This window comes from Amblyomma americanum, chromosome 5, assembly GCF_052857255.1.
Source record: "Amblyomma americanum isolate KBUSLIRL-KWMA chromosome 5, ASM5285725v1, whole genome shotgun sequence".
NCBI lineage: Eukaryota > Metazoa > Arthropoda > Arachnida > Ixodida > Ixodidae > Amblyomma > Amblyomma americanum.
This window is the reverse complement of record NC_135501.1, coordinates 153,022,563-153,038,887: the sequence shown is the minus strand read 5'-3', so window position 1 is coordinate 153,038,887 and position 16,325 is coordinate 153,022,563. Positions and strand designations below refer to the sequence as shown.

The window sequence follows — 16,325 nt, the reverse complement described above, 5'->3', positions numbered from 1 at the left end:
AGGCCCGTGTACTGTGCGATGTCAGTGCGCGTTAAAGAACCCCAGGTGGTCGAAATTTCCGGAGCCCTTTACTACGGCGTCTCTCATAGCCTGAGTCGCTTTGGGACGTTAAACCCCCTTAAGCCAAGCCATTTTTACATGGCTCGCATTGTGATCCGTGCACATGTAATGTCATACCATTTGCATCTTCGGTTAAATATCTCGGAATAATATTTGATCAGCATGTAACATGGAATAATCATGTGCAGTATATATGTAACAAGCTTAGAGCCGTGTCCGCGACGATGTACAACCTCTAGAGGTAAGACTTCGATGCACCTAAGGCGCATCATATTCAAGGCGCTGGCTGAATCTATTATAACCTACGGCGAAACACTGTATGGAACTTGCTCTGATCAAAAATGGGAGCCATAAATCGTATAATTCAAAAAATTTTAAACAGTATACCTTATGGTACTGTGCTGGAGGAGGTTAATAAGGAGGAAAAATACAATTGACTAGGCGTACTAGAAATGCGGGAACTATTTTACTACACAGTGCTCACACGTCATTACTTTACAAATTCTTCCAAAATGCCCGTCAAGAAAAATGCTGCCTAAGAAAGATAGCAACTTATATTAAGCCACGATGCTTTACACATTATGGGAAAAAGATAAGGAGATATTATGTTCCATAAATACTCAATGAACTTGGCGAAGAGTTTTGCAATTTCAGAACTAGACGTAAAATGAGTAAAGCAATAAGAAAATGGTGGTCATCCTTAAAGATAAATCACTGATGGCTTCTTGTATTCTGTATTCTACTTTTCCTGTTTTGCTTCAGATTTTAGATTTGCTTTGATATGGCTCATTTCAAGCTGTTATGATGTCCTCTTTTAACTTTTAGTTGTCTTTTTTCGAGTTTTATTCCTATTTGCTCAATATGTATCATAATGTTTTGCATAATACGCATGTACTAGTGTACCCAATGTCATTGTTTTCTGTGTAATTTTTTTTGTACACACTCGGTGGTCCATCGTACTGCCTGAACAACAAACAATCATGCTGTGCTTAGGTTGGACAAGAAAAACTCACGTATTAAACAAAGAATAAATTTTGATTTGATTTGATTCGATTTGAATTTCGTTGAGCCCGCCCGTTCCTTGAAATCTTAAAAAATTATAAAGTTGAATGGCGCAAGGGAACGAACACAGGAAGACACAGAGACAGAAAGAGCGCCTCTGTGTCTTCCTGTGTTCGTTCCCTTGCGCCATTCGACTTTGTGATGAACCAACTAGCCCAACAGCAAGTACTTAAAGAATCAAAGGCGCAGTTAAGTCTCCTTACGTTACTTGGAATGCAATGATTTATATTCAGTAAATTAATTTGCACTTAATTTATCAGTTATAAATCATTAGTTATTAGTTATTGTAAGTAATTAAATTAGCCCCACTAATTCTTAATTCGTTATTTTTGCTATTATTTTATTCTCCGTTCAGTTCGGGACGTATTACTAGTAATTCACAAAATTCGTGAATTACTCGAATCAATTAGCGAAATTAATTGTCTTATTATTTTTTTATTTTATTTGGTAACTCGGTCGTTTGAACTTACCATACAATCATTATTAATCATTACAAATCATAATTACACTATTACTACGCTACACTATTACTGGATCACAAGCAGGCCATGAGGACACGCTCTGTCCACACTTCCTGTCCGCAGCCCGTGGTGACACATCCCGTGCACGACACTCGTGAGGGAAGACATGCTTACGTATTAATAACCGATGGATTGATCGAGCCAGCAGTCAGTCGACCAAAACGATCGATCCGTATGTCAGTCCATCCGTCCGTCGGTCGGTCGGGTCAACATTCAGTCAACGCAGCATTTCTCGAATGATGCGCCTGTATGAAATGATGCTGATGAACCTCTGCCGTAGAGTTACGGGAGAATTTCATGACCTTGAACATCATTTAGGGCTTGCGACAGCGCTGCCAGCCTGCGCCCACCTAGCTAGAATCATGGCTTCGACGGCATTTCGGAACAAGGCCGCGGCGTGCGATCAGCCACCATCGGTATGCTTTTCGCCCTTCGTGCTTTTCCATTCCCTTAGCTGCCGAAGGACGTTGCAGAAAGCATCGGCACTTTCATTTCAACGCGATGTTAATGCGGGGTTTGGATGAGAACAACACTAGACATCTTTTCATAAACGGTGGCCAGCCTTCAGCTTGAGTGGGAAGCACGTTACGCATAGGGACCGGGAAAGCCAGACAAGGGTTCCCTTCCCTTTGTCTGGCGGTGTGATTACTGGAGCGGCGTGCCGTTCCACGGCTCATTGTTAGCGTGCCGATACCTCGCTCGGCTAAAGAACCACCACGTTAAAGAACCCCAGTTGGTCTCGTAATTTCCGGCGCCCTTCACTACGGCGTCCCTCATAGCCTGAGTCGCTTTAGGACCTCTATAAACTAAACTAAACACCGAGTTAAGTATCGGCGCGCTAACAATGAGCCGTCGGACGGCACGCCGCTCCTGGAATCCCGCCACCAACCAGGAGGAACTCTTCTCTGGCTTTCCCGCACTAGGGGAGTAGAGTGACACTGTACCGCGGCCAGCACTATAGCGAAATGCCGAATAGGTCGAAGTGTCCCTAGCACGCGCTGGAGAACGCTCGGGCCCTCTGCCTCCCGATTCTTGGCCGATCCCCCAGTGTGGGTATGTGTCATCTTTTGAAATGCTAACAACAACAACCTTGGCTAGGGCCGGGCTCTGCCGCTGCCGCTCCATAGCTATCTCCTCTCCGGCAGCCCTCAAGGAGGGCGACCTCCATAGCACCATTGTTGATATTGTTGGATCGAGTGACAGGTACCGGCGCTGAATCATATTAGCGAAGCCTTTTTGTGATATCACTTCAAGGTGTAGTCTGAGCAGAATGACTCGCCCGAGCCATGCTTGTACTTGCCATAATATATGTCGCCGAAAGCTTCAAAAAGGCGAAGCAGTCATGTTTCTTACACGTTAGGGGAAGAATCGATCTGAACGAGCATGTGGAACGCGTTTTTCATCAACGCGAAAATTTCTCCTGGCAGCGTGAATTCTTAAATGAATTCTCGCTGGACAAAAAAAGTGCTGTTATTACGTCACGGATAAAAATTGCGCACTTTTGCGAGAATAGCGGCTGAGCTTATACTGTGAGTGCGCACAATATAGAAGATTTAAGGCTAATCGAAGGGTTCAGCGGTCTCATAGGAGTCGTTCGATAGCGAGCTTGCAATGTCCTTACAATCTTCAGAAGGAATAGCCCAGAAATCATGGCACTAGCTTGTTCACAAATAAGGAGAAAACTGAAACACGTGCTCAAAATATGCGACCATCCGTCCATCTTGCAGAATGCAGAGGTGTCATGCAAATTGAGGTGCAGCTATAACATTAAACTGATGCCTACAATTTGTCAAGGTTTTAGCACAGAGCAGTTAAAGGTGGTCATGAGGTAACAGGTAATCAAATTAGCAGTAAGTTTACAAGTGTAGCACTTTACAATATAACGCGGGAGGATATCCGGTTTTTGCCGAAAAAGACGAATACGTATGCCGTAGAAGCGACAAATGAGAACCTCACCATCGCCACCATGAAGTCGGCTGGCAAGCTCTCAATAATCAAAAGGCCATGCAAAGAAGGGCAAGAGTTGTGAAAAATTATCAAAAGTATTAAAAAACCCACAGGCAAGCGACCGAATGAAGTACAGCATGGAAAGCAGTTATAAAAATTAAATCACTATATATTGGACAAAAATTATTGTGGGACGATAAAAAAGAACGAAAGAAGTGTCCCTGCCCGTGCCACTAAGTATAACGGGCTTACTAAATATGGGACAAGAAGATTGTGAACACCAAGAATGAAGACAGGAGGAGGAATTCAAGCATTCGCAGAATACCCGCCGCAGTGGCTCAGCGGTTAGGGCGCTGGGCTACTTAGCCGAAGTTCCGGGGTTTGAACCCGGCCGCGGCGGCCGCGTTTCGATGGAAGCGAAACGCAAAGGCGCCCGTGCGCTGTCAGTGCACGTTAAAGGTCCCCGGGGGGTCGAAATTATTACGGAGACCTCCACTACGACACCTCTTTCTCTCTTCTTTCATTCCCACCTTCCTGCCTTCCCTTACGGCGCGGTTCGGATGTCCACAGAGGTGTACGTGAGACAATTATTGCACCATTTCCTTTCTCACCCGCCGCGGTGGCTCAGTGGTTAGGGCGCTCGACTACTGAGCCGGAGTTCCCGGGTTCGAACCCGACCGCGGCGGCTGCGTTTTTATGGAGGAAAAACGCTAAGGCGCCCGTGTGCTGTGCGATGTCAGTGCACGTTAAAGATCCCCAGGTGGTCGAAATTAATCCGGAGCCCTCCACTACGGCACCTATTTCTTCCTTTCTTCTTTCACTCCCTGCCTTATCCCTTCCCATACGGCGCGGTTCAGGTGTCCAACGATATATGAGACAGATACTGCGCCATTTCCTTTCCCCCAAAAAACCAATTATTATTATTATTATTTCCTTTCTCAAAAACTATCGAATTTTCCAACTAGACCCTGAGAGTGGATGCACTCGTGGCAATGGATTGTGAGATGTGGCATTATATTTTCGCCACTTCACACCAGTATGCCTTTTACACAACCCGTATCACATTTTATTGACGCTGTATCACTGAATTTGCCGCTGTGCCATTACCGCTTATCACGTATTCCTGCTTGTCGCCATAGGGGCCCTCGAAGATTTGGAGCACCATCTTGATTTGATGGAATGTCCCTGAGGTGAAAGCGGTGGTCGTAGTGGGCCATAATCAAATACTTGAAATAACTTATAGACAACGAAGATGAGATCCAAGTAAGCCTAAGGGCTGGAGACGAGGCTTGGGGTACGGTGCTAGCGAAATTCACTATGTGCCGTCTATGGCGAAGCTTTTAAGGACGTACTGTCGTTATAAAAAGTAACCAGGCAAACTGGTATGTATTACGTCCGCAGTAGAGCACGTATGGCACTTCTCACTGTCTAAATCTGTACAATCTTAGGAGTTGTTTTCCCATTTCGATACTTTTTAGTCTTTATGGGTGCCGTAAAGGCTCCAGTGCGCTGCCGAGAACCAAACCGCATCGCCTAGTTACTTTTGGCAAATCGGTACGCTTTTAGTCGAAAGCGAATATTAAAGGCTTTTATTTTCTGCAATTCTTAGTAACTCGTTATAATTACCCGTGTTCCAAGTCTCGCGAAAATGAAAGGGCCTCATGCACATTCTCTTTCCGACACTCAGGACCTGCACGGATCGTACAAGAGCTCAGTTACACCGCTTAGAAGCAAAGGCCTTGGGCGGTTTCCGTTTACCGAAGGCTGTTCGTGATGTGGATTTACTTTACTTACGTGACGAAAACGAGCAGGACATACCCAGGGACTCCGTGCAACAGCAATTTTCAACGAGAAATAGTTTACGAACCCAATTTTTTCACACCCTGGTTGGCTTGCATTTTTTTTTGCTACTGACATTATTATTGATGTTGTTTTGCTATCCTCAAAATCGTTCCCCACTGGTGTTTTATGGCAGTCTTAACTACTCGATGCGATCGGTAGATAAATTTTAAAAGAAAGATTTTGTTACCCATTGGAACAATGGACCGATAACTTCAATACTTCCATAAAGATACCTTACAATATGTTATGTTATCTGAACCTTATGTTATCAAATTCGCGGGTCAAGCGCGTCGGCTGTTATATAGCAGTCGTCGAATGTTCCAGACTAATCGTTGGGACCCGCGTGCCTTCCACGAAGTTCTACACCATTCGCGTCAGGCGATGAAATCAGATAACATAAGGTTCCGCTACAACAGACAGCGAATAGAAGCATCGATGACTTGCCAGAAACTTCGGATAGATGCAGGCGCGTCCCGCGCTGTGCGATAACACTTGTTAGGCGGCGAAACGTGGTCGCCCGATAAAGACAAGTACACGTGTCATTATTCCTCATTTGCCTTTGCCTTACAAGAGCCGCCGCGGTGGCTGAGTGGTTATGGCGCTCTGCTCTTCACCCGAAAGACGCGGGTTCGATCCCGGCCTCGGTGGTCGAATTTCGATGGAGGCGAAATTCTAGAGGCCCGTGTACTGTGCGATGTCAGTGGACATTAAAGAACCCCAGGTGGTTGAAATTTCCGGAGCCGTTCACTACGGCGTCTCTCATAGCCTGAGTCGCTTTGGGACGTTAAGTCCCCCATAAACCGTAAACCTTTGCCTTATAAATAAAACTGATTCAAGAATCCTGGACCTGTGTGGGGCTCAGCTTTGGGCGTCAGTTTCGACGACAAGGAAGGCGTATGTGCTGCGTGTGTCCTCTGAGTCGCAATCCGTACCAACGCTCTCATGCAGGTCGGCCTCCGTCTCGCCGTCTCGGCGTCCCAAAGCTAGAGCCAAGTGGTCCACAGAAGGCATGCTCGCCGCCTCCATTGGTGCCGTCGTCCTCTTTGCGGTTGCTGTCACTGGGGGCATCGCAGCAGGAAGGTTTTTGCTGAGGAAACCAACGGCCGTCTGCGAGACGCAGGGCTGCCGCCGCTACAGCAAAGCCCTCCTCGAGAGCATGGACACATCCGTAGACCCCTGCCAGGACTTTGGCCGATACGTATGCGGACGATACTCGCACCCGAATGGCCTCTCTGTGGCTGAGGTGATGCCAGAACAAGAACTATTTGCTTTCCCTTTAGTTGCCAACAAAAAATTGCTGCTGTTTAACAACTGCTGAACCTGATTAGAGAGCGAAAGCTGGACTCTATCGGGCAAGTAGACGCGGCTTGGCGTCTGCAACGTTGAGGGCGTTCCGCACACAAGATAGGCAGCGTGCCCACCCTGCCAGGCGACAGTTTGGTTGATCGCGAGAGGTTGGTCACCCATTGAACGCTACCGCCTATTCTACCGCCCTCTACCGGCGAATCGAAAGGTCAAAAGTCAAGTGGTGCGACACCATGGTGGAAGACATATAGTAAGGCCTATAGCAACACTTCACCTCTGGCTTACTTGAAGGTCAACCGGCAGCGCACGACGAAATCGGGTTTACCTAGCGTAGTGAACCCGCCGCGGTGGCTTAGTGGTTAGGGCTCTCGACTACTGATCCGGAGTTCCCGGGTTCGAACCCGACCGCGGCGGCTGCGTTTTTATGGAGGCAAAACGCTAAGGCGCCCGTTTGCTGTGCGATGTCAGTGCACGTTAAAGATCACCAGGTGGTCGAAATTATTCCAGAGCCCTCCACTACGGCACCTCCTCTTCCTTTCTTCTTTCATTCCCTCCTTTATCCCTTCCCTTACGGCGCGGTTCAGGTGTTCAACGATATATGAGACAGATACTGCGCGATTTCCTTTCCCCCCAAAACCAATTATTATTATTAGCGTAGTGAAGCTTTCGCTTCAAAAATACTGAGGATAGATAGGAGTTATAGAGTACAGCACCAAGTTCACAATTCGTTACATCACAACGAAGACGAAGCATTTATTACTTCAGCGGAAACACTACTAGCGCTGCCACCTTCCGTTTCTACGGGTCCACACCTTTCGAAAAAAGCAGTCACGAATTAATTGCATGTGCGGTAAATGTTTGGTGTCGTGCGGACAGTGACTCCATTTGACTTTCGCTGTCCTCACTGACAATTAACCAATCCAACTTCTCTTTGTATTGCTATAGGAAATCGGGCTTCATTTTGTAATTAATTAACGCATCACTGTTGGTCTTCGATCGTGTTGAGAGTCGTCCCGTCATGCACGCAGTATGGCGAAGCCTTTTTCCAGTGAGGTATATGTGGTTGCGTTAGGTGAGATTTCGGAGAAAGGAATAGCGCGATAGCTGCACCAACCAGGGCGAATGACTCAACGGCGTCGTGAGAGCTGAGATGACGGATGAGGGTGTAAAAGGGGGAAGAGATTAAAATGCCGCACATAAACTCAGCATCGCAGTGAGCTTTAGTAGGTTCCACGGAGGTATTTCTATACCGAGAAGATAGCGACGTTGCCCATTCCTTGCCGACGTTCTCCTCGAACCTCCCTGCGCGTGCACCATTGCACGAGATCGCCCACAAGGGTCAAAACATGCAAGCGCACTTAAAAAAAATATCGTGCTGCTCTGGAATTTGTCTTATCCGCCAATTATAATCAGGCCATGATCTCAAATAATCTTCCACTTAGTGAGGAATCATCCGTGATATTGGCAAAGATGCAGCCGTGTCTTCCGCATGCGCGGTGGTTTTCACCAATTTCCGAAAGAATGTAAAAACCGCCACTATCCCTGTTGCGATACGCGTCGCTACGCCGGGCCAATCAAGAGTGAGCCTGAAAGCCGATTGCAAGTAGATAGTGATGGGTACGGCGGCGTCGTTGAAAGACTGGCGCTATGTTGAGTATAGCAGGACCTTGTATCAACTTTACCAACCTTACAAAAATGGTCTATAGACAGTCTATAGACTTCTTATAGACTGTATTGCATTCCTATAGATATTTCTTTTTGTCTACTCATAGTCTATAGACTGTCTATAGACGAAAGTCTACTAAAAGTGTATGGCCATAAATCTATCTATAGATTGTCGATAGACTGTCTCTAGAATTTGTATTGCCTATAGACTGTTCTTTAGGGTCTGTCTATAGCGAATCTATAGACTTCATAGACAGAAATCAATTGACTGTCTATAGACTGTCTAAATAAATTTTTGTAAGGGCAGTACTCTAGACACGGTGTTTCATTTCGCCGCATGGTTTACAGGCCATACGTATTCCTGCTGGCAACTGGCGAGGTATTTTGTCGTTTCAGCGCTTACATGAATTCATCCGCTGCCACTCCATCGCTGAACATAGGATCCGAAGCCCGCTGTGCCTGCATCAGAGTACGCTTGAATGGCTGTGTGCTCATGGCAATGTAAGCCGCTGTGCTCGCGGCAAAGTAAACAACGAACTCGTGTGTCTCCTTGCGTATGCAGGCGGCCAAGGAGAGTTACCGCGATGAAGTGGTCGCGCCGGCGCACAACGCCTCCCTCTCATCCACTGGACAGAATGCCCTTGAGAAAGGCTGGCGATTCTACAAGTCTTGCGAAGACGTGGTCGAAGGCGGCGCGGACAATATGGCCGCCGTGGTGGCTGGCTTGGTTGAAGCTGGCATCGGCTGGCCCGTGCCCACCGCTGGCAAGGTGAGCCTGGTCTCGGCCATGGTACTTCTGGCGACCAAGATGGGCTGGCCTAGCCTTCTCGACTTCGTCGTGCCCGAGGCTTCAGGTAACGTCATACAGGTGGGTGGACACGTGGGGATGGGTTGAAAATGCGGTCTGCCGTGAAATGATCTGTACAATGAATTTTGACGTTGAGCTTCAAGTGTGTCACAGTAGTTTACCAACAACGCTTGAAAAAATATTGCATGTTTGCTTGACTTAACAGCTTATTAGTGGTGATATGTATCTCTGCATTTGGCATGATGCACAAACACCTATGAGAGACGACGCTATAAAAGAAACCTTAGTGAAGCGCTCTGGGTTATTTTGCTGCCATTTTGCGAATTCTAACTAACGTGTGCTGGGGTTCTACAGTGCTCTCTGTAATGTAGCCCAATTCGGGCCGCTATTAAGGGGTTCCGCCTTAATTTTTACTCTTTTGCCACAGTCTAGCGGTGGTGGTGGTGGCGGTGAAAACATTTATTACGGATGAATAAGAGGTATGTTTGGATCAGCCCGTAAGGGACCGATCCGTACAAGCACTAGGTGGAGGTCCCTAGTATGGGACCCCAGTGGCGGTTGCCGCCGCCCGGGCGCGCCCGACTAAGGCTTGTTGGGCCTGTAAGTCGTGGCAGCCGAGCAGGGTCGCCTCCCAGTCCTCCCGGGTTGGGTTGGGGATGGGGGGAATAGCGGGGATGGAGGGGCAGGCCCAAACCATGTGATAGGTGTCAGAGGACACTGCACTACAGTGTGGGCAGCTGCCACTGAAGGAGGGGTCAAAATGTTTTAGCGCTGCCGGGCACAGCAATGTATTGGTGAGAAGGCGGAGAAGGAGCCGCTCATCCGCCTTCTTCAGGCCTTTACATGGACTAGGGTAAAGGCGATGACAATTTTGATAATATGTTGTAATATCTTTGAATGTATAGACCGGATTAAAATCGGGTTCCTGATCGGATGGGGAGGAGAAAACAGCCCGGTGAGAGAGCGCGCGGGCGGCTGCGTCTGCTGCCTCGTTTCCTGCCAACCCCTGATGAGCAGGGGCCCATATGAGGTAACGGTGTGCGGGGTCCGTATCCCGTATGCAATTTTGGTATATTCGATAGGCTAGGAAGGGAGTGCAGCCTTGTTCGACGTTCCGACAGGCCCCTCGCGAGTCGGTGATTATGTATTTTGAATTGGAATGTGAGGCCGCGAGAGCAATCGCGACCTCTTCTGCTTGTGTTACACTGCGGGCTCTGAAAGTTAGGCCGTTAACTGTGTTGCTGTTGTGAACTACCGCGGCCGTGTACCATCCCCCGTGGTGAGGGCCGGAGGCGTCCACGTAGTAGACACCTGTTTTGTTGCCATAATATCGGGCTAGCGCTTCCGCTCGTGCCAGGCGCCGACCATTATGGTCTTCGTGTGACATGTTTGCTGGAAGAGGCCGCACGTGGAGGGCACGTCTCCACAGTTCCGGGATGCGAAACCTGTCTTCCATTGGAGGGGTGTGTTGGATATGGAGTCGAGCAAGAAGGCGGCGACCCGACTCCGTTAGCGACAGGCGCGTGTACTGGTTTGTAAGGTGCGCCTCCCGGAGCTCCCGGAAAGTGTTCACCACCCCAAGAGCCATAAGCCGGCTGTTTGAAGTAGTGATGGGGAGGTCAAGGGCACGTTTAACAATTTTGCGAAGGATGACCTCAAGGGCGTCCTCCTCTTGTTTCCGTAGGTGGAGATAAGGAGTCGAATAGAGAATTCGACTAGTTACGAAGGCGTTTGCCAGCCGCAAGGCATCCTTACTTCGTAACCCTCCGCGTTTGTTGGAAACCCGGCGGACCATGCGGCCCACCTGGTCCCCCACCTTACGGAGTTTGGCCAATGTAGTGTCTGGCCGCCTGTGTTTGTGGATGTAGAGTCCGAGTACCCGTATCTCATCACTTTCGCGTATGGGACCGCTCTCAAGAGAGAGAGATATTTTAGTTGTGCACTTCTGTGAGGGGCGGAGGTGCACAAATTCCGATTTTTGAGGGGGACATTGAAGACCGCAGCGGCGGGCGTAGCGGTCTACTATCGTCGCCGCTGTTTGCAGGCTGGTTTAAATGTCTCCTGTGCTGCCCTGTGTGGCCTACAGAGTGATGTCATCGGCGTACAGGGCGTGCTGCACGCCGGCGACACCACTCAGCTGGGCCGGCAGGTGCATCATGGCCAGATTAAAGAGCAGCGGGGAAAGTACCGCGCCTTGAGGGGTTCTCCGCGTGCCGAGTAGGTAAGGACCATGGTCTCTATCTTGAATTCGAATGTAGGATTGACGATCCATTAAAAATTGGCTTATGTATTGGAATGTGTTGAGGCCACAGTCGGTGTGACTTAGGTTAGTGAGTATGATCTCATGTGTTACATTGTCAAATGCCCCTTTAAGATCCAGGGCGAGTACTACCCGGTCATTATGGGGGCATTCAAGGGGGTCAAGGACTTCCCGATTGAGTTGCAGGAGGACATCCTGTGCGGATCTGTGTGGGCGGAATCCGAACATGGTGCTCGCAAAGACTTGTTTGTGTTCAAGATATGTAGATAACCGATCCCGCACCATCGTCTCCATTAGTTTGCCCACACATGAGGCGAGAGAGATGGGGCGGAGGTTATCTGTGTCAATTGGTTTGCCAGCTTTAGGAATAAAAGTCACCAAAGCCGTTTTCCATTCGATTGGCAGGGGGGTGTCCCCGCGCCAAATCGCATTGACGTATTCCAGGAGGGACTGGTATGCCAAGTCGGGCAGGTTCGTCAAAAGCTTGACGGTGACCTTATCCCGTCCTGGCGCAGTGCCCCGTTTCATTTTGGCGAGAGCAGCCCGCAGATCATGGAGCTGGAAAGGTTGATCCAGCTCCGTGTTCTCTCTGCCTGCATAAGAGTACGCAGATCCACGGGGGTCTTGGGCTGTACACAGATACTGGTCCCGAAGTTTCTGTGCCAGTTGAGTCGTGTTGCCAGGAAAATGGTGCACGGCTCGCTGCAAATGTTTTTGTGTTTCGGTTCGTGTTTGGGTTGGGTCGAGTAGGGCTCGAAAGAGACGCCAAGTGTTTCGGCTGGACATTTGTCGCGCGGCCGTGTTGCATCTATCTACCCAGTTGGAGTCGGCGAGTTGGGCCGCGTACTCTGCCGCTTTCTGGGTAAGCTCGGCAATTCGAGCTTTAAGCTTTCTGTTGTGTTTCTGGCGTCGCCAACGGCGGACGAGGCTGCGACGGGATTCCCAGAGGTGTAGAAGGTGGTTATCCACGTCCGTGACCGCCTCTGAGAGCTGGATGTGTGTTTCATGCGAGGAAAGGTGTGCCAGCAGCTGTTGGGACCATGCTGTGTAGCCTTGCGCGGAAATGGGTGTATTATCAAGTGAGTTAAAATTTTGCCTGAATTTCGTCCAATCTGGGATATCGGCTTGTGTTCTGGGACGCTTGAGGGGGCGTGTGCGTAGTGTAGTGTTAATGATGCAGTGGTCGCTACCGAGGGTCTCCTCGGTGTTGAGCCAGTCTGCGTGTTGTATGTTGCGAGTGAAGGTTAAGTCCGGACACGTATCCCGTGTCACGGAATTTCCTAGCCGGGTTGGGTGGACAGGGTCCGTGTGGACGGTGAGGCCCAACGTGGACGCAAGCTCCGGCAGCTTACGCCCGCGTGACTCCTCCTTGCGATACCCCCATTGCTGACTGGGAGCGTTAAAGTCGCCCACAATAAGCAGGGGATCGCGGCCCGCTACTCTTAGCGCGCGGCTAAAGAGGTCCGCAAAAGTCACTCGCTTTAGTTTGGGAGAGCAGTACACGTTGAGTATATGCAACGGTGGGTCCCTGCGGCGGACTGGTAGGAGGGTCACCATTACATAAGAGTACTCTAGTGGGAGGTCGAGATCCACTAGATTTGCTGTGTAGTCTTTGTGGACAAGAAGACAAGGCGCGGGATCCTGTTGGAACGTCGTGTAATTTGAAATTGTGGCGCCCAGGCCTGGCTCTTGGAGGGCAACCACGGCTGGTAAGGACTCGAAATTTTCAAGGTAGAGGCGGAAATTGCCCGCTTAGTGCGGTCCTTAAAGCCTCTACAGTTCCACTGTGTTATTGAAGTTGACATGGCCGAATTGGAGATGGCGGAATTCCTTTGATTAAGGTGTCTCGCCATGATTTAAAATTCTTGGGGGGGAGGAGGAGGGATTGGCTGCCACAGAGCCAGCTACTTGCGCCATCAAGGGGGTGATGACGGAAGGAGCGGGGCAGTTGTCCTCATTGTCTGAATCAATAATCAGACGGGTGAATTTTGAAGGGCGGGATACGTCCCTAATGGGTCTCGTCCGACGGAGGAGGCGGGGGTTGTCCGAGATGTGTTTTGAGACCACCGCGGGGACGGCAGATTTGACCTTTGTCAAGGTCTGGTCCATGGCGGTCTCGATCATATATCGCAATTTAGAGGTTAAGCGCTCCTCCATCGCAGAGATGGCTGTCACGAGGGCAGGCGAGATCTCCGCGTCGCTCTCCATTGCGTCCGAGTTCTGCGGGCTCGGTGCGGCGGACGCCAATTCTGATTCTAAATTTTGAATTTTGTTGAGCAAAAGCTCATTCTGTGCCCGGAGCACGTCTATCTGTTTTTTGTATTCCGCGTCGAGTGCGGAGACAGTTACGGGGGAGGGTGAGGGATGGGAGGAAGAGGAGGCGATCTCAGCCCAGCTGCTCACCTGTTTGTGGTGTTGAGGCGCTTGACCCGGGCGTCGGCAGCGCCAATTGTCTTGAGGGCCGGGAAGTGGCCAGTGTCTCTGCCGCTGGGCGGTGGAGGCGCCGTCTTCTTCCCGGGCGCTGGTTTCACCGACGGTGAAGAAGGTGACGATGTCTTGTGGTCGGTGCCGTGAGCACTACGCGGCGTTCCGCCACCGGCACCTGGTTTTGAATGACTTGGCTGCTTGCCAGGTCGCTGGTTTTTTGGCACCTCTGGGCGCTTAGCCTTGGGGCCATGCACCTTGAGCTGCCGGAATTTTCCCGTGCAGTCGCGGGAGTTGGTAGCGTGGGCTTGCCCACAGACTGCACAGGACAGACTGCATTCATGCTGCGCCTTGACTCCGTCGACGGTCGGCGCCGTTTGGCCACACAGGCCGCACTTTTCATCCGGGCAGGGGCAGGTGTCTGCTCGGTGGCCCACAGTGCCGCACCGCACGCAGGCCGGAATGGTTCTCTTGTACGGACGCACAAGGGTCACCTCAGAGTTGTAATGCACATATCGCGGCACCACTTTTCCCACGAAGGTGAGCGACGCGACGTCGGATTTGCCAAGCTTGCGGATATCGGCAAGCTCTCCAGCACGCCACTGGATCTTGTTTTGGAGGGACTCACTGGTCTCGTGCTTAGCCACGGTGATGACGCCGCGGCACACGTCTCCAGTGAGTTTCAACTGGCCGTACATGGAGAGCTGGCCCTTCGGTGATGTTAGTTGAAAATCCCGCAGAAGCTTGTCCGCGACGTGCGGCTCTCTGGTGCCTGCGACGATCAGGTTTTGCTCCCATGTGGGGAGCAGGCTGAGGGATGCTGCGGCCTTGGCGCCCAGGTAGTCCGCGAACGCTGCTCCCAGCTCGCCATGTTGGTAGACATCCCTGAGAGCGACGGTCACCCGGGGCTTCAGGATGATGACGATGTCTTCTGGATGAAGACGCGGCAGTGGCTTTGGTTTCCAAGAGGGTCCGGTCTTAGACTGGGCCCCTCCGTGAAGCGCTGCAGCGCGCAGCAGCGCTGTGCCGTGTTGAGCTGCCTGCCGACGTGGCGTCCGCTTTCTTGGAGGCGGCGTCCCGCTTGCGGGAGCGGCGTTCCACTAGTTTGAAGAGCCTGGGGTTCTCGATGGGCGCAGAATCCGGACTCTGAGGCGTTGGAGCTGAAGGAACCTCGGACCAGGCCATGGCGTCCGGGTCGTAGCCGCGTTGTACTTTTTGGGCAGCCATCTTGACACGGGTGGGCGACTCACTCACGGCCGAGCGTCGGCGTAGGCGTTAGGCCTAGCGCCGTCGCCACGAAACGCAAGTGAGGATCGGCCCTAAAATGCGTAAATGTTGCCCCACCTGTGTGTGAGTGGTGTCCACAGGTAGCTGTCGACTTCGCGAACACAGACGCGGCTTTGTTGACGGGGTTCCGGCCGAGGAACCGTGACTCCAGCCAAAAGTTGGTGGAGACGATGCGCTGTATGTCCACTCGCTTCGCGCGCTCACCGTCTAGCGGTGCGCCTTGCGAGCTATCACAGTCCCTCAGTCGCTGGTATACCGCCGTTGAAAATATAGATGCACGAAAGAGTACTCGGAAGAGCTTCGCGAACTTTGCCGCGAACGCGAGGATATGCTAAGAGTTAGTGAATCTTCGGAGTAGTTAGTCCGTGAAGCCAATCGAAAGCGTTAACGGCGAGAGGAGTGCGACCTCGCGATGTCAAATGGACTAGCCCACGGCGCAGGGCTTATTAAGTGCGTGCCCTCGAAGACTACGCCGCCAGAAGCAGGGGACATAACAGCCACAATGCTTCCGCTCGGGCGTTTGCGAGTCATTTCAAAGACGACCCGTCGAGCTTTGCGTCTTTTGTGTGCGACAGATTTTGACGTAGGAGAGGAAATTCAGTGAGCAACTTCACAACCTGCGTCAGCCAATTCCATGTATTTATCGAGGTCTACTATGTCTTTCGCAATATTTGAATAAATAAATCGCCATAAGAAATATGCTTTCTGTATACCTTTGAAACAGAGACCAGAGCATCAACGGCTAACGAGCAACGTTCATTAAACTTTGCTTGTATTACGTACAGGTAACGATCAACCGATCGCCTTACAGCACGGAGATACTCACGCGTGTCAAGGATATCGACACTAAAGCACTCGAGGCCTTCTTCAACCTTGCTGCCCGCCGCATCTTCGAAAGCAGGAAGGCCGCCGCGAAACACGAGGGAGCTGAGGTCTACAGGAGCGAGGCATCGTTTAAAGACGCCGTGAACTTCAGCTCCATGATGACCCTGGAAAAATCATACGAGGCTTACTTCCTTGCGAAGCCAGGAACGCTGGTATTTCACCTGCCTCATCAGCGTCGTCTTACGCTGTGCCTGTAGAGGGACTTTGTAGATAGGAAGACAAGCAAATATGTAGAACTTCATGCCGTTGCCCGGTGACG

General features: G+C 50.5%; 1 protein-coding gene across 1 annotated transcript in view; it reads left to right on the top strand.

Annotated features, from left to right (window-relative positions):
• Positions 1–16,325, top strand: part of LOC144134280 (neprilysin-1-like) — a 29,313-nt gene that overhangs the window by 1,086 nt on the left and 11,902 nt on the right. Inside the window, exons 3-5 of the mRNA XM_077667229.1 lie at positions 6,381–6,675; positions 8,965–9,270; positions 15,967–16,218. Of these exons, the coding sequence (XP_077523355.1) occupies positions 6,381–6,675; positions 8,965–9,270; positions 15,967–16,218 (853 nt within the window). The remainder of the gene's footprint in view (positions 1–6,380; positions 6,676–8,964; positions 9,271–15,966; positions 16,219–16,325) is intronic.